General features: G+C 45.9%; 1 protein-coding gene across 4 annotated transcripts in view; it reads right to left on the reverse strand.

Annotated features, from left to right (window-relative positions):
* Positions 1-19,304, reverse strand: part of WWOX (WW domain containing oxidoreductase) — a 908,120-nt gene that overhangs the window by 821,726 nt on the left and 67,090 nt on the right. Inside the window, exon 6 of one of the 4 annotated variants that reach the window (XM_027513962.1) lies at positions 16,209-16,593. The exons of the other annotated variants lie outside the window; for them this stretch is intronic. Within the exon in view, the coding sequence (XP_027369763.1) occupies positions 16,591-16,593 (3 nt within the window). The 3' untranslated portion in view covers positions 16,209-16,590. Of the gene's footprint in view, positions 1-16,208; positions 16,594-19,304 lie in introns of those variants that run through there. 4 annotated transcript variants of the gene reach the window in all.

Genomic DNA, 19,304 nt, shown 5'->3' on the forward strand with positions numbered 1-19,304 from the left:
GGCGTACAGGCCCAGTATTCAAATAGCTCCAGGTGCTTGTTGCTGGTCAAAAAGGCAGATGTTTGGATCAGAGACACAGTCTTCTGTTTAAATATATTCATAAAAACAGACTTGACAACATTTCATGCCTTGGACAGAAGCAGACTGCCACTGACGTGGGTTTCTCAGAGTCTTCTTTCAGCTGGGTGAGGAAAGAAGGGGGCCTTCCCTCCGCACGTGAATAAACATCAGGGAAGACCTGGCTACAAAGTCCAGGCTCCTTCTCACCAGATCGGTCCAGCTGGTCTTTGTCAGGCTGCAGACGCAGTTTTGTTGCCAAGCTGAGCTCTTGGGTAACATCACGGGTATGCCACAAACATTAAAATTTACTAGTTTTTATCTCAGAGCATTTGGTTTTCACGTTATAATACATAACCTATTTTAAAAATTCAAAAATACATTTCAGATTTTTTCAGCTCATTCACTGCTTATGTAGCCTGAAATAGAAATTATACACAAATGTGCATATATACACATACACACAGATACACACACACGTGTGCGCACACACACACACACACAAGAACAACCATCCAAAACAGAAAGCGACAAACTATCCATCTTTTAAAGACCCTCCCTTCCACGCTTACTCTCCTTTCTCTGATGTTGTGCTGCTTACATGATGCAGTTGGAACTACACAAAAGCTGTAAGAGACTTTCTAATTGTCAGAGATAGAGCACTTAGAATTTATAGTAATTAACTAGTCATTACTTCAAATAAGAACATTAATTGGTATGTTCGGAAAATCTGCAGCATTGCAAAATTTAAAATAAACATTACAAAGATATCATTTACAATTAATCTATATTTACCACTGAAGTGAGCTTCAAACTATATTTCTTTCTGTTATGCTTTTATTGGCTACAGCACACAGTAAATGGGGTGTGTTATGCACAGCTTCCTAAACACCTAAATTTATAAAACCCAATTACGTAAATTAATTAGGAGTGAACACACACATTTATGCCTTTGTTTGCAACTGTAACATATTAAACATGACAAAATTAATAAGTAGACCCTAAAAGAAAAAATACTGCCTCGTATTCATTTTCCATAACAGATTTTTATGAGATTTAATTTGACTTATCTAGTCCTAAGGGTCATGATTCTTAATAAATATGCAGTTTCTCACCATTCCATATATATGTAAGGATATGTTTTTATGGTTCCTAAAGGACCAAGAATATGTAAATTCAAGACCATTTTCAAGCCAGACTCAGAGGCAGAAGAGCAAAGAATTACTCAAACGTTATTCTCGTTTACCTTCTATGTTGTTTTCAAAGACAGCTTTTTGGTAATTAGAGTAGTATATACACAAAATTAAGAGATCTGCCATCATCTAGCATTATTTCCAATATAATTTTATTTTTAAACTGCTGAAAGCCTAAACACATGTGGTTACAACAACGTTCCCCAAACGGGAAGCTGATCTGACGAACAGACCAACAATTACTGTCGATGAGTTTCAGTTACAACCAAGGTCTAGAGAGCTTCTTTGAGATTCAGCTCACGAAAACTGGACAAACTAGGCTGTGTTCCAACAGCTAAAGCTCACGATGGACCAAACTCGGGTCCACCAGGAACGTAAGAGACCTCACCAGCTAAAGCTCACGATGGACCAAGCTCGGGTCCACTGGGAACCTAGGAGACCTGAGCAGCTAAGAACAAGATGGACCAAACTCGGGTCCACCAGGAATGTAAGAGACCTCACCAGCTAAAGCTCACGATGGACCAAGCTCGGGTCCACCAGGAACGTAAGAGACCTCACCAGCTAAAGCTCACGATGGACCAAGCTCGGGTCCACCAGGAACGTAAGAGACCTCACCAGCTAAAGCTCACGAGGGACCAAGCTCGGGTCCACTGGGAACCTAAGAGACCTCACCAGCTAAGTCCCTGGAGAAAGCAGGGAACAGAAGGATGAGGCACAGTCTAAGACCACCCCTCACCCCTGCCAAGGGCACCCAGTCACGGCAGACAGCGCCAGCATCAGGCACCAGCTTCCCTCCTAAGCCAGTGCTCTGAGCCCACTCTGGAAAGGAAGATGGGGTGTCACTGTGCCCAGAATGCACTCGGTCTGACCTGTCAACCAAAAGTCACCCAGGTTTGGGTAACTGCTGGTTACCCAAGTTCAAAGAAATTGCTAGAGACCAGGAGAGCTAGTAAAAATTCAGGAAATGAAGAGTGAAGAGCTTAGAGAGGAAAAGCAGAAAGAATAACGAAGAAAATACGAAGAATAAGTGGAACAGAATGCCCAGTGAGGGATGTAGGGAGCACAGATGCATTTAAGAGCAGCTCTGAAATAATTCTACATACACAGCCTGGCCCATGGGGCTGGACCAGGACTCTTCCAAAAAGAAGCAAACTGTGTTAGAGAACTATCCAGGCTGACTTCTCTCTTGCACATTTTTCAACCTGCTGTTAACCACAAAAGATGACTGCGGCCTCAGCAAACGTCTCCCATTTAACCTGAATTAGCGACACTCTGGACTCAAGCAGAGACTTAGAGTAACCAAGCTCAGACCACGAGTGTGTTCTCATCATGCTTTCTCAAGCTTTCTACCTTCATGTGTGCTTAACAGTGTTTCTTACACCCTCGGCCTTTCCACACTCCTTGTATAATGACACTGAATTAGTTTTCCTTCACTACAGCTAACTGTCGTAATGTTTTGATTGCTAGTTGAAATTCCTTCCCTACTTCAGCAGTTGCAGAAGAGAGGGAAAACGCTGTCAAATTGGTGGGTACACTCTCACACCTTACGATAAAACCATTCTACGTGTATGCTGCCCAGCAGCCAAGTCCTCTCCATGCTGGAAATGATCACACTGTTTTCAGCCCAATTTCCCTTCTAATGGCTTCGATGAGAGTGAGGACGCGCTGTCTCTATTTGGAAGGCTAGAGTCAGCGTTTGTCTTTTCATCGTAAGCTTCTCTTCTGTTCGCACTTCGCTAAGCACTCAGACCCACTCACAAATAAAAATGGGGTGAATTTTTAATGGCCTGAACTGGGGAGGGATGCCTGCTTTTTGCCCCCAGCATACCCCATCACAAGCGCACAGAAGCAAAACGTCCCATCCACAGAAGGAGAATGCCCGCACCACCAGAGAAGGCGGGGCCCAGACCAGCCAGCTTGGGGGCTCTTTACACAGACCAACAGGCTCACCTTGGGCCAAGGCCACCCCACTCTAAGATTAACCTAGTCCTTACAGAAAACAGTGTCCCTCGGGTTGCGAGCACCAAAGTCACATCTCCCAGTACGTGGATGAACAGTGAAGACGCACCACAGGCAGCCACCCGAGAAGCCAGCGCCCCGGAACACGAGCTTGGCAGTAAGAACGACGACAGGACAAACCAGGGGCCGTCTGCATTTCAGGGTAACTCTGAGAAGCACGTGGGAAAACTCCTCGTGCCCTCAGAACAGCCGTACGAAGCAGTGAGGAGACCCTGCTTCACACAGGGGCGGTAAGGCTCACGGAGATCAAACGCTTGCACCAAACCTTTGCTTTCCACCCCCACCCTTTGCTTTCTCTTTCTCTTTGTCTCTGCTACAACCTGTGCAGAAAGTCCCGGAAAGGAACATCAGCCATGTGAAAGGAATGAATTCATGAGAGGTAAAGAATCAGCTTGCCAATGCAGGAGACATAAGAGACTCAGGTTTGATCCCTGAGGTGGGATCTCCAGGGGCAGATCTCCAGGGGCAACCCACTCCAGTACTCTTGCCTGGGAAATCCCATGGACAGAGGAGCCTGGCAGGCTACAGTTCACTGGGTCGCAAAGAGCTGGACACGACTGAGTGACTGAACTGAACTGAACTGAAGCGAACTCAGCACACACGCACGTGAAGCAGAGAAGGAAGAAAGCAGAGAACGAGAGAGGACCTTTTACAGACCTGCTGTGTAGAGAGGGCGCACAGCCAGAGGCCAAGGCAACAATCAACGATCAGGCTGCTCTCTAGCCAGTTCTAACAGTGACTCAACGCTTCGCCTGAGAGATCTCCTGGCAGAAAACACTGAAGCAGCCTAGCTGTTCGTGAACAGAGGAACGGGTAAAAAAGAGGCAGTACATGTATACAATGGAATATCACTCGGCCATCAAAGGTGAAATAATGCCCACGCAGCACCACGGATGGACCTACGGCTTATCACACTAAGTGAAGTGAATCAGAGAAAGATAAAATTTACATGGTACCACTTATACGTGGAATCTAAAGAAAATGATATAAATGAACCTGAAACAGACCCACAGATGTAGAAAGCGAATCTACACTTACCAAAAGGGGAAAGTGGGGGAAAGGATAAATTAGGAGTTTGGGATTAAAGATAAACCTCACTAGCACATAAAACAGTTTACCAACAAGAACGTACTGTATAACAGGGAACATTACTCAATATTTTGTATGGAGTTGGCCAAAGCATTTATTCAGGTTTTTCAACTCCCCCCCCCCCCCAAAAAAAAAACCCAATGAATGCTTTGGCCAACCCAGTAATAACCTATAAAGGAAAATAATCTGAAAAAGAACAAATGTATGTATATATATGCACAAACACATAAAACTGAATACACATAGATACATACATAAACACACACACCTGAATTACTTTACACAATATTGTAAACCAACGATTCTTCAATGACAAAAAGAAGGAAATCTCATGGTGATACTCAGTAACTTTAAAGGGGAGATTCTAAGAAATGCATTATTTACTCCTTCCTTGCTGTCCAATGAGGCTCAGAAAGCAAATTAGGTTACACGTTGGCCACCGGGTCATTGGTGACCTCTCTGGGAGCCGTTACCTTTTTAAGTCCATAAATAATTCTTTTTCCTACTAGGAAATGCTCCTTTCACATCTATTAGTGTTTCCCACATGCCACTAATCATTTTATCCAACAGGCCACTTGGTTTGTCAAGGACTCATTTACAATGAAATCTACATACGTAAGTGCCATCAGCTGCTTGAGAAGAGAGACCTTTACTTCTGAAAATCAGCCTGAGCAAGACACTTCCGCAGGTACCTTGGAGGGACGAGGGGTGGATGGCAGGTACATGCAAGTCAGACACCGGATTCAAAGATCACTCATCAGGCTCAAAACTCCAGGTGAGTGGCAGTAAGAAGACTTGGAACCTGCACCCCTCATGCTCTCATGAGGTACGGGCAGACCGTGATGATAGCTTTCCGGTGGCTCAGACGGTAAAGAATCCACCTGCAATGTGGGAGACCTGGGTTCGATCCCTGGGTCGGGAAGATCCCTGAAAGAGGGCACGGCAACCCACTCCGGGATTCTTGCCTGCAGAGTCCCCATGGACAGAAGAGCCTGGTGGGCTACAGTCCATGGGGTCAGAAGGAGTGGGACATGACTGGGGGACTAAGCATAAGCGCGTGATGAGGAAGACAGACGTGAACACTAGCCTCACTGTCCGAGGGTCACGACAAAGGACCCTGGAGGAGGAGACAGAACGGAGGTACCTTAAGTGGTCCTCCGGTTAGAAACATTTCTATGGCCATGAGGACATTAATATTGTTTTTCATGTTTTAGAATCAATTCATAGGTAATGCACTCGGGGCTTTAATTACAGGCATAGAGTGGGATATAAATGTTATTAACTATGACAAAGTAGAAGAGTTAAGAGGCAAAAGTTAGAAAGTAAAGGGAAAGAGGGGCAGGGGTGCCCAGAGCCTCATTTAACAATGTACAGCACTAAAGACGCTGTCCAGAGCAGAAAACAGACACTCATCTGAGAGTGCCTCAGAGTACATATTGTGTGTGTATACACATATTTGTGTATATACATAGAATACAAAATGTTCAAAGTCATTCCCACAACGACTATGAATCTGTTGTAAAGAGAAAAGAAAAGTAAAGAAGAGGAAATTACCAGTATGGGGAGGGTCTATGACCTTGCCTACGACCCCTGGAGGGGTCTATACTGCAACGGTTTGCTGTGTTTTGTTAAAACAGTCAGGCTCTGTTTTCAGATTCTGCTTCTCAAGTGCGGCCTCGGGTAAGTCGCTCTCCTCTCACTGCCGTTTGGCAAATGGGGCACTGACATCTGCTTCGTGGTGTTACTGGATGACTCACCCAGGTAACGCCTGCAGACTTCTGCACGCGATAGATCCAGAGCTCCCCGCTCCCTTCTCCTTGGATGCACGCTGGGAGGATCCACAGCGCTCCACCACAGAGCTTCCTAAAAGCAGGAGTCCATTCTTTCACAAGAAGACTTGTAAAGCTCAGATTCCCATAACTTCAAAGCATGTGAAAAGCATTTGTTAAATCCAAAACATATTTTGATGTAAGAATCAAAGAAAAAAAAAAAACCACTGAATATAAATCCTAGTCAGTAATTGGCTGAAGTTTTTTAAAAAGAACTGTATTTTAAAAAAGTACACCTGATGTGAAGAGTGGGCTAGTTTAATCACCGCTTATGGCGCCTTCCACATGGCATGTTTCTACAGAAGCTAGAACCTCAGTTCCCTTTCTGCAGGAACCGGTGACAGGTCACAGGTCAGAGGTCACATGCCTCATAAGGTGCTTGACACAGGCTGGCCCTCGACTCGCCCTCTCTCTTTTCTGCTGTGCGAGATCACCTTTTCCTTCTGCTCAAAAGTATGTAACACGTGAGTCGTTTTCTCTCCAGCACGGGCAGGACTTCCCGGGGATGATGAGGAGATGGGATTTTTGCAACTGAAAATGCTCAAGCCAGGCAGCGGTCCGCAGGGGTGATCAAACTTGCCTCGTGGGCTCTTATCGTGACTTTTGTCCAAAATGATCAGAGAGTACATTAAATCATTAGCAGAAACTTTGCTGCCTGCTGATTTTACAATGCGGGCAATGAAATTCATTGCGGAAGCAAAACAGGGCCAATAATGTAATTACGGCGCTCTGCCGAGGCAGTCAGAGCTAATGCTATTATTTGACACTGCAGGGCTGTGTTTTCTCCCTTGAGCCTGCGTGCAGACAAGGTTCGCCCTAATTGGTTCCAATGCACAGCCTCCCCACCACCATCTTTCCTCTGGACCAGCGATGCTAATTTCCACACGACTGTAAATAGTATTTGCAAACAATACAAACATGGTAATAAGAGGCTAGGTGGGTAATTAATGTGGTTACAAAGTAGCTTATTTGCATTTTTATTTAAAAACAGCCTTCTTTAAAAAGCTGCTCAGATTTTCGCTTTGCAGAAGGAGCCTTGGTTAAAGAGTACAGCGGTAATTACTCTCTTTAGGGGTTCTTTTTATACGTCCTTCAGGGAATTAGAATGAAAAGATAAGCAGAATTATAAAGGAAATCATGTAAAATATGAAATGTACTATAAACACTTAGTAGTGTATTTACCATAAGCTGGGCCTACCTTTTTCATTAATGGAATATTTTAACCGACTTACAATACATTCAAATTAATTGTATATATGGCTAAGAGGTACAATCATTTAGTCAAACTTTTTTTTTTTGAAAGGTTTAAGTATTAGCAGATTTCTCTGGGCCCTCACGGTAACTCCCACGGGGCCAGCTCCTCCTGAGAAGTGCCCTCAATACGACAAAGGGCCAAGTGCTGTGACCCGAGACGCACGGTGACGGCGGTGCCCTCCCTGAGGAGCGGAGACCAGAAGGTGAGAGTGGCCACTCCATCCACCACGCCTGGGCTCAAAACGCAGGAGCTCGCTCTCTCTCATTCCGTTTCCAACTGTGACATGTGGCAACTTCGCCAGGTCAGGACCATCAGCATTCGAGAAACCTGAATGCACTGGGAGACCACCTAATCATCACCAGTGGGGGCTGAGCCAGGAACTGTCACAGAGATGAAAAGGTGCATCTCCACCCCTGGAGGAGCTCAAGGTCTTTTTGCAGAACTGTCACGGGGAGGCGCCTGTCGGGTTGAATGACGGAGCAGGTTCCGTTCAGCCCACAGGCTCACAGAAAAGTTTCATGCCGGGCACAGTGTTTTAGGGGGAGAAAGAGGCTGAGGACCTCAGCAGTGGATGGGTGGGGGCTCTGCAGGCAGGACTGCCAGCACTTCCCAAGGTCCTGGGGCATCACATAGCTCGACGGTCCTGGGGAACCTGACAGGGGCAGCCCAGAGGGACCACAGCAGGCGGGAGGCAGGGAAAAAGCTGCAGGTGCAAATGTCAGCCAGGGAACAACTCCTTCACTTATCACATCAATGAACACTTATTAAGGACTGACTTGCTCTGTGCAAAATTATGTTCTACATCAGAACTCACACTCTTCTGGGGGATAGGCAGTCAAGAAGCAATAAATACAACACATGAGAATATTGAAGAAAATGTTAGTGTGCTGTAAATGCTAAAAATAAAACAAAGGAAGAGGAGTTTGGAAGGATCAGGAGTGAAGGTGGTTCAACCAGGCAGGAGTGAGTAACATTCCAAGACACACAATGACGGCTGCTGCACGGCCCCGGCTAATCAGTCAACTCTTCCAACATTTTTAAGAGAAGCCAGAAATTTGCATTCTTGAGTGAATCTCATTTTTCTTAACTTAAAAAGCAAACACGTCACTCACTGTGCGCACGTGTGTGCTCAGTCGCTCAGTCATGTCTGAGTCTTTTTGTGACCCCATGGACCGACCCCTGGTGACCCCACAAGGTTCCTTTATCCAGGGATTTTTCAGGCAAGAGTACTGTCATTTCCTCCCGCAGGTGATCTTCCTAAGCCAGGGATCGAACCCACGCCCACTGCACCTCCTGCACTGCAGGTGGCTTCTTTATCACTGAACCATCAGGGATGCACCTCACCCACCAAGTGGCTACAAGAAGCCTTGTCTGCAGAAGAATGCAACAAAGTTCCTAACCTGAAAGGCTCGTTCTATTTGTTTTTTAAAAACTACATCTTAAAAAGACCTATCTTTACTCTTATTAAACCAGACCTCCAAAATTTATCCCCTCCAATATTATTTTTGGCCAAGACTGCTCGTCCTCATTTAAGCATCTCTATTCATGCAAATTCCATATGAGGCTGACATTCTGTCACTCCCCCCCTTGCCATCCTGTAAACATTCAGAGCATATTTTTCATTGGTTGCATAATGGTGCTGCCACTACATAAGATGAGATCTAAATCAGACCAGCTACTTGGTATTGTTTTGAAAAGATTCACCTGGTAAAATTTATTTATGCTTTGGATAGAATTCAGAGGCTGTAATGATGTTTTAAATATGATTTCAAAACACTGGAGAAAAGCAGAAAAGCAGTGAAGTGGAAGGGAAGGATAATAAGTTTATGACATTCACGTAAATATACCCAGAAAACTGGGTCATTTACACCACAACTGCAATCTTTTCTGTTAAAATATGCAAACGGCAGGATGCAACACGGCTTGTGACTTTAAAGAAATGGGCTCTGTCAATGTCAGCGTGAGGGAACTCAGTAACACTTAATGGAAGTCTGGATTTCAAACTAATTACTGATTGACGAAGACATTTGAAGGGAGAACAGACCAGATGAGAGGAGGCTGGGATGGGCCACAAATCTGGATGCCTCCGGGCTGGCCTCGGAGCGGTCCCCGCAAAGACCACTGGTTTGACTCTCAGAAGTACGAGTGGCCACTGTGTCCCAACTGTCAGAAGCACCTTGCTTTTTTCACTCGTGCATTTGCGGTTTTAACTACTTAAAGCAGCCCCAGGTAAAGGTTAAGCGAGTTTGTGAACTGGGATTTTACTGAAAGACTAGACTAAGAATGGGCTTCTTGGGCGGTGCCAGTGGTAAAGAACCCACCTGCCAACACAGGAGATGTAAGAGGCCCAGGTTCGAGCCCCAGGTTTGGAAGATCCCTTGGAGGAGGAAATGGCAACCCACTCCAGTATTTCTGCCTAGAGAACCCCATGGACAGAGAAGCCTGGCAGGCTACAGCTCACAGGGTCGCACAGGGTTGGACACGACTGAAGCAACTTGGCACACACGCATGTATCCTAAGAAATCATCTTCGGTGGAGCACGGCCCTTGTTCAGATGCTGTCCCCCCCTGTCTCTGTCATGCTGTCCTGCAGGTGGGACACACTTTCCTGCCCCACTGACCTTGGTCTTGGCCCTGAGACTTGACACAACTATCAGAACGTGGAGCAAACACAAGCCTCTGCCTCTGACAACTTCTCCTGCAGCCTGGGCCCTGGAATGCCAAGTCGTAAGAACCAGCCCAGGGAAGCCCAGCTAGGACAACAAGACCAAGGCCAATCTCCAGCCCTGGTGGGGCCTGAACAGAGAAATACACACTGCTTCTGCAAGCCCTTGAGGGTTCGGCGCTGCTTGCTACTGCAGCCAAAACTAACTCATACATGACCCTTCCTCGTTAAGAACTTTTCTTCCTCCACGTTCAAGTCTTAGCTGTTTCCCACCTACATTATGTATTTCATAACCAGCTGTAATAGCACGATTTATAATAAAGAAATTCTCAGCCAAGGGATAAAAGCTTTGACAGTTACTATTACAAAATGGACAGGGAAGAGAATGCATCAACCCCCAGCCAGTGCAGTTCCGTCGCTCAGTCGCGTCTGACTCTGCGACCCCGTGGACTGCATCCACGGTGAGAGCTTCCAAGTAACAAACGGCCACAGTCAGAAACAAGAGCAACAACAGGAAACCGGCCACAACACCAAGGGCTTACTGTGTGGCACACACTGTTCTGAGCTATCATAAACACTCACGCGTTTCCCAACAAAAATTCAGGACGTGGGCCTATTTTTTATCTTCCTTCTATGTACAAAGAAATGGAAACAAAGAGGTTCACTAACTTGCCCAAAAACCAGGTTGTTCTCCATATAGTTCTGAGTTATTCCTTACCAACTTCTAGTGTTCTCTGTGTCACAGTTTCAATACAACCAAGGCAGATTAATTAAAAATATTCCAAGCAGAAGCATTCCATCATTCTTGAGGTAAGTCACGCCTGTGATCAAATATCCCGTAAATTCTGAGAATGGCTCTAATAAAGATTTCAATTCATCTTCCCACAGGCTGCACCTTCCAGCCGGCTTGGACCACTCCAAAATGCATTCTCAAATCCCAAACTCAGAGAAGGATCCCTTCCAAGGATGAAGAACCTGCCTTGTTGTAAATCCCCACCCGAAACCTTCTCTATGTGGATAATCTATGTTAATTCCACCAAAATATAGCTATAAAATAGCAATCATGTACAGGGGAGAAAAGACAGAGAGACCGAAAGTAATAAAGTGCATTTAACATATTCATGTGGATGCCATGTATAATATGTACAAAAACGGTATCCAAGGTTTTTTTTTAAATGAAACCTGTTAAAATGTTGGGGCCATGTGATAAATGTTTGGAGCATTTTGTTGAAAGCTCAAACAAATGTATTAGAAACTCATGATTATGCTACTTTTGACAGGCAGAAGTATGTTTTTCTTCCTTCCCTACCTGTGAGCAAAGATCACCCATGGCAGTGAGCACAACCCAGTGGCAGCAGTGCGAGCAGTGAGGCGGTCCCAGGATGCACCCAGAATGACCTCCTGCCCACCCCCGCCCGCCTCCTCTGTCCCAGCCCCTCCTCGCCAGGATCCAATCTAATTGCAACGTTAGCCAAGCACAGAATAGTAACAGAAGATGTGCCTTACTGCGTCAGATGTAGGTTCCACTTTCTCCAGCGGCCCCAAGGAAAAACATTTATTTGATTCCAAAGGCATGTCCTTCCCCCACCCTCACCCCACCAAGACCCACGAGGGATGTTAACCACGCACAGATCTTGCGATGTCCGTATGTAAGCCAATGGATTTTCAGCCTGGACCATGTCATGACAGCCCATAGTTTAATGCCCATTCTATGAAGTATAAGATTTACTGGTTTTTATTTTTTTTCCCTCTTCTTATTTTGAGCTCCTCAAAACTTCCAAATAAAACTCCTACTGTTCTGGGATTTTTCAAATATGACCCTTTTACTCCAATCTGTAGCCTTATAACTTTATTTTTCCCAACTGAGGCAAGAGAACTATTCTTCTATGTTTGGATGAAAGCACTTCTCAATGCTTTGATCATTTTAGTTGTATTGATTTAATATTCATGGACAACTTCTGAATTCCATAGAAAATAGCTACTTAGAAAACCATAGAAAGTACCTTTTAATCAACTGAATAAAAAACTAAACACTCCCAAGTTCTCCTAACCCTGGTGAGGAATTACAATGAACGAAGAGATGTTATATTAATTAAATTCTTGGAATGCATCCATAATGCTTAATGGAAATGGAGGCCTTAGGAGGTCTTAAAATGCCTGGGAAACACCCACCACATCTTTTAAATCCCTGAACCCGAACCACATCTTCCAAAGAATCTGTTTAAACCTGATCATTTGCATCATACAAAAATACGGACTTAGATTTTAAAAAATGGAATAATAAGGGAAACAGAAACTCAACTGGTTTCCATGCCTTGTTTTATGTTTTCTGATTTGGTTCTCCAAAGCATGTCAAAACTATGTAGTTTCTTTCAACCTTCAAGAAGAAAGCTAACTGTGATGGGGGAATTCAAGTTCATTCATTCATTCATCCATTCACTCATTCATTCAACAAACAGGAGAAACCGATTGAAATGAAGTTATTCACTGAGTACCCAAAAGTGCAAGGTCCTGTGCTTGGAGGCTTTGTCTATTTTTACTGCAATTATACAATGGACAGTCAGCTGTGGGCCTCACGCTACAACAAATACAATATATTCAAATATCAACAAAACAAATCACACCATAATCATCACTATCAGTCTCTTCAATTTACACACACTGAAACTGAGGTGCAAAGAAATTACATTTCTTTTCCATTATCACACGGGACTCTCACAGTCACTGATTTTATTTTAAAAACTGCTGCTGCTGCGGCTGCTGCTGCTAAGTCGATTCGGTCGTGTCCCACTCTGTGCGACACCATGGACTGCAGCCCACCAGGCTTCTCCGTCCATGGGATTCTCCAGGCAAGAACACCGGAGTGGGTTGCCATTTCCTTCTCCAATGCATGAAAATGCAAAGTGAAAGTGAAGTCGCTCAGTCGTGTCTGACTCTTAGCGACCCCATGGACTGCAGCCCACCAGGTTCCTCCATCCATGGGATTTTCCGGGCAACAGTACTGGAGTGGGGTGCCATTTTAAAAACTTTTGTTTAAGATTTCCAAAGTCATAACAGATCTTGAAGTTGAAAATAAGCATTGCAAATATGGTTCCATCCTGGAGGGGTTAAGGGAACATATTCCTGGATTAATAAAATGTAGAACATGCCACACTGATATGTAACCAGTATAAGCTGGTAACATAAACCTCTTGTTCTTTCAGGAAAAGGTAAACAGAGGAACAGAGCATTTGTGTCTGGATGGTATGTTTAGTACGGATGTAGGAAGGCAGAACCAGCCACAGAGGGGCTTGATCACGCAGGGTTCTGCTCCCTGGGCTGTTTAGCCTGAAGAAAGTGCAGACAAGTGCCTCTCTGTGCCCTCCCGAGGTGTTGAAAATTAGGATAAAGTGTACTTGACTTTAACAACAAGAAACGGACACAAATCTTAGGATGCAAGTATCAAGAAAGCCTACTTAAGTAGCCAGAGACGCACATACCCAGTTAACCCTCCTACTTAAAAAAAGCTTTCCAATACAGCAAATAATACCTATTTCCAAAAGCACCAAATGCAACTTATAAGGCACTTTCTTTAAAAAAGAAAAGAGAAGAGAAAACCTGCAACTCTGGGAGTTAGATTCCGTGTAAATCGTCCAGAACACCTGGCCCACACGGGTCACACAAGCTGCCTGTTTAAGGGGACGGCACTCCCGTCGCCTTTAAGACTGGGTCAGGAAGCAACTGCCTTGTCAAGAGATGTGCACTACTCTCACTATGCTCAAGGTGAGGGGTAACTCCATGCAGAGCTGGGGATAACTCGGCTACGCTCCAGGAGCAGGATGGAGAGACAAAGCAATGGACTTCGGGGCCAAGAGCATCTTTTGCTAGTAAGTTGCCTAGAAGTTTTTCACCCTAAGTAACTGACCTAATTAAGAAATAACTCAGCAAACCATTGTATATAGAATGGATTAACAAGGTCCTACTGAATAGCTCAGGGAACTATATTCCCTATATACAGGAAACTGTAATAAACCATAATGGAAAATAACATCAAAAAGTATATATATACACACACACATACACAAACATCTTTATATAACCAAATCACTCTGCTGTACATCAGAAACTAACACAACACTATAAATCAACTATACATCAATTAAAAATGTAAAAAGTAACTCAAAGAATAAAAACTAACATAAAGAGTGTTGGTTGGGAGATGAAAGAACAGTTCAGTTTTTTGATTATGGTGGTGGTTACACAAACCTAAGTAGATGATAAACTTTCACAGAATTATATACACACACACAAATAAGTACATGTAAAAACCAATTAAATATGAATAAAATCTTTATAATATTCTACCAATATCAGTTTCCTACATTTGACCATTCTAGTACTGTTATCGGAGAAGGCAATGGCACCCCACTCCAGTGTTCTTGCCTTGAGAATCCCATGGACAGAGGAGCCTGGTAGGCTATAGTCCATGGGGTCGCTAAGAGTCAGACACGACTGAGCGACTTCACTCTCACTTTTCACTTTCATGCACTGGAGAAGGACATGGCAACCCACTCCAGTGTTCTTGCCTGGAGAATCCCAGGGACGGCGGGGCCTGGTGGGCTGCCATCTATAGGGTCACAGAGAGTCAGACACGACTGAAGCAACTTAGCAGTATTGTTATATAAGATGTCATTACTGGAGGAAGCAGGGTGAGGGGTCCCCAAGGAACTCTAGGTACCAGTCTTTGCAACTACTATGAAAATTTGGAATTATTTTAAAATACAAAAAAAAATATTAAGCAGAAAATGGCAACAAGGATATAAACTGTCAGGTTAAACTGTGAGTTCCAGCAATGAGGAATTTATGAAAAAGGCATCAAATTATTTTCTCTCTCTCTCTTCCTGATGCTTACCCTTTAGATCAGTCCTGTTCAATAAAATAATGAAAGTCACATATGTAATTTGAATTTTCTAGTAGCCAAGTCAAAAAAGACGTGAAAAGAAACAAGTGAAAGCAACTTTAATATTTCAACACAGTTGAAATATTAAATCCGGTATCTAAAACATCATCTCAGCATGGAAACTAATATAAAAAAATTAATAAAATATGTCATATGTTTATACTAAGTCTTCAAAATCTGTAAAGTATTTTATTTCACACTTACAGATCATTTCAACCTGGACCAGGCACATTTCAAGCCCTCAATTACCACACGTGGCCACTGGCTACCATACTGGACATTTCAGCTCCAGACACCACCTTTAAGTGTCTGTGGAAAGTCGCTTCGTGTTGCTTTCGTAAGTACACTTCTCATTTCCTTTGGATCGCTGGTCATCTCCAGCGCTTCATGCCTGCATGACAGGGGCAGTGTACACCACTTGAGAGTAATGGTCTTAAGGGAGCGCAGTCTACTGATGGGCTTCCAGGCATCAGCATATAAACGCAAACACACTCAGGCAAAATCACAGCTCAACCTGTGGATCTGAAACCTTTTTCTGCACTGTGACCTATTCCTGGAGACAGCTGCGGGTCCCTTCTATCCAGGTCATGGCAAAATGAAGACAGGAGTCTCATCAACTTTAGGGAGACAGGGGTGGTCTCTTATGCCCTCTTTACCGCGATTTGATTCAAAGTTGGACAAGACACAGACTATCAGTTGAAAGTGTGAAAGTTGCTCAGTTGTGTCCGACTGTTTGTGACCCCATGGTCTATACAGTCCATGGAATTCTCCAGGCCAGAGTACTGGCGTGCATAGCCTTTCCCTCCTCCAGGGGATTTTCCCAACACAGGGATCAAACCCAGGTCTCCCACATTGCAGGTGGATTATTTACCAGCCGAACCACAAGGGAAGCCCAAGAACACAGGAGTGGGTACCCTATCCATTCTCCAGCAGGTCTTTCCGACCCAGGAATCAAACCGGGGTCTCCTGCATTGCAGGCGGATTCTTTACCAACTGAGCTATCAGGGAAGCCCGACTTATAGTTAAGTAACAACAAAAAGGAGCTCTTTCCAGGTGGCTCTGTGGTAAAAATCCCGCCTGCCAATGCAGCAGACGCTAGTTCGATCCCTAGGCCGGGAAGATCCCCTGCAGAAGGAAATGGCAACCCACTCCAGTATTCTCACCTGGAAAACTCCATGGACAGAGAAGCCTGGAGGATGACAGTCCACCGGGTGGCAAAGACTCGGACACGACTTAGCACCTAAACAACAACAAACCCCAGAAAGGCTTGAGGCGGCCAGAAGGGTCCTGCGGGTGGCGCTCTGCTATCCTGGCTGCGCCCCGCCCCCCGTGCACATGGTGGGTATGCCCCCTGCACCCAGAGGCTGCACGTGGCTTTGGCCCTTGGAACATGAGCCGCCTCTGAGCCATGAACCCGAAGCGCAGCGCGTGGTCAGCAAGCCTTTCTCGTCCTCTGTCACAGCCTCCAGCAGCGCACACTGACTCCGGGCAGCTAAGGCAGGTTCCATCTAGCTCGGCCTTCCCAGCAACTCCCGATGGAGAACGTCACTGGAAGGAGAAATAAACCTCAGTTGCTTTAAGCCCTGGAGACTCTGAGGTCGTCTGTTATTATAGCCTAGCCTGGCCTGTCCTAACACATCGTTCAGCCGTTGATGCCCCACTCGTGACGTCAACCATCCCGTCCAGGGTCTCTCCCTGAATACTTGGGCCTATCGTATCTGCTATATAACCCAGGCTGGTTTTTACAGTGGTTTCATTACCAACCATAAAAACTGTAACAGTGGAACTGTATAAACAAACCGAACAGTGTTTTTACTGTAAAACATGAATGTAATATAAATATTTGTCTTTGCCTCCTCTCAGCATCTGTAATGAGGGCAGAAAATCCGCGCCATATGTTTACAGCATGAAGGGGGAAGAAACATGGATCCCGAGGATTCCTCCCTGCGGGGGCAGCTGAGCCCATTTGTATTTTTAATTCGTCCATTTCCTTTCACGGATAAATTCTCCACAAATCCTAAAACCTTTATGATTCTGAGTTGCCAGATTCACGACTACCTCTACAGGAGGGTCCCTGCTAAGGAGAACATGAATGTGGGGCTATGAAGTCGGCATTCCTGACAAAGATGAGAAACCACCGAGTCAGTCGTGACTGCTCTGTGGCCTGTCCCGAGTCTGGCTCCACAAACGTGGACAGATCACTTCTCTGAGCTTCAAGTGACCCGTCCGGCCTCAGGCCGGAAGTGCGTCTCGACATTTCGGGTCCTGGGAACGCCTGCTTTTGTTTTTCTTTCTGCATCCTCAGAGGAACAAGCATGCAGCTGAGCGTGTGGAGCAGCCCCTGGCTGCCGTGGGACCTCCTGATTGGGTGGGAGGCAGGTTAGTGCCACTGCGAGGTCTGGGCCATGCACAGCCTCCAGCTCCGCACGCGGGGAGCACCGGGGCATGTTTTCATTCCAGAGCCATAATGGAGGCCTTGATGCACGATCGCTGAAGCCTGCCCAGAGTATCTGTGCAGCCTTCTAGGATGCGAGCCAAGGCACGGGGAATGATTCTGCTTCCTCCCAGCTGGCGCACGGACCAGAAGCTTCCAGAAACCGTCACCATCCCACGGGATCCAGTACCGCAGCAAGGAGGCTTCACTGGGGCAGACATACCCAAAAGAGGCACTGGCTGGCATCCGGAGGGAAGAGGGGGTCAGGAAGACCCAGAGGGGCCGGAGCCAAGACGGACAGGCGTGAGGAAGAGACCCCAGAAGCTCTCACTCAAGTGCACCAGCGGGTGGGCCAGAGTGCAGCCAGGAGCCAGCACTGTCATCCCACTCCATCCTGACGAGTGCCCTGCAAGGGGAACAGCGCCCCCGCTTCCCCAGTCAGCCGGAGGGGCGCCTGGGCTGAGAACATGCCCCGCCAGCGGATGGAGAGCCAGGACGCCTATGCAGGTCGGGCTGACTCCACACTGCAGGCTGTGACCATGAACTCGGTGGCTGGAGTCAGAGAAACCCGCCTACTTCCAGCCGACTGGTCCAACAGCAGCCACAGGCGACGGGACACACGGCCCGGGGTCTGCTGCTGCCTGGCCATTACTGAACCTGGGCTGGCAGCCAGGGCCTGCCCAACTCCTGCCCATTCACACCTGCACCCCTAAGTGGAGGGTTAGTAATAATAATACTATTATCAACGTACACATCTGTCAAAACACCTCTACTCCCGGAAGGCAAGCACAGAATCTCAGGTACTACACAGGCTCACCATCCAGTGGGATGCCTGGCATACAATAAAGTTCCCACAGATGTCTCTGGCTTATTCAGCCAACAGTGTGTGATGTGAGCAGTGCTGTGATGGACACGTGTTTAAAAACCAAAACATGGACTGTAAGCTCCTTGGAGGCAGGGACCTTTGTTTTCTTCATCACTGCCACGTCTCTCAGAGAAAAGGGGGTGCTAACCCTCTGCTAAGAGAAGGGAAGGGAGGGAGGGAAGCCGGGCAGGAGGGGGGAAAAGCAGTCTTCGAGAGCTTTGGAGAGAAAACGCACATGGGCAGAGACTCACAGCATAAGGACGTGCCCATCAGTTAGGATGACCGTGGCTGAGGTTGCCCTAAGCAGAGGAAGTCCTCTGGGCCAAAAGAGAGACAGAGAGTCTGGGAACAGCCGTGAGTTTGGTATGGCTGGGACAAGGAGGAGAGTAGTAGGAGGGGAACCTGAAGAGGCAGGCAGGAGCCAAACCACACAGCGGCCTCAAATGCCTTTTTTTTTAATCTTGTATAGCACACAGCCGGTACCCAGGTACTGTGCTAAGTATCCAGGTACCATTCTAAGCACTTTCTGTGCAAGAGCAGCTAATCTTCACAACCCTGTGACTCAGATACTGTTAGCATCCCATGTTACAGATGAGGAAACAGGAAGTGAAGGTCACCTGGTTCGTAGAGAAACAGGATTCAAACTGGGGCAGATGAGAGCCCAAGCCAGTTATTTATACTGGTTAAGACCTCGCTTCTAGACGGATGACGCAAGCACATTTCAGCATCCCTTCCTACGAAGGTGCCTGGCCCAGAACAGGGACACACTGAGGCCGAAGGAATCCTTTCTGACCAGCATCATGCTCATTGGGAGGAGCTATTTACTCTCCTTAAATAAAGTCTGATATACCACAATCTGTCCACTTATAAATTTAAAATATATACTCTTTAAAAACAATCTATATTTAATTATACAGCATCAGTGAAACTTCACTTGGGGAATGATAATCTAACATAAAT

Source organism: Bos indicus x Bos taurus, chromosome 18, assembly GCF_003369695.1.
Source record: "Bos indicus x Bos taurus breed Angus x Brahman F1 hybrid chromosome 18, Bos_hybrid_MaternalHap_v2.0, whole genome shotgun sequence".
Classification (NCBI taxonomy): Eukaryota; Metazoa; Chordata; class Mammalia; order Artiodactyla; family Bovidae; genus Bos; species Bos indicus x Bos taurus.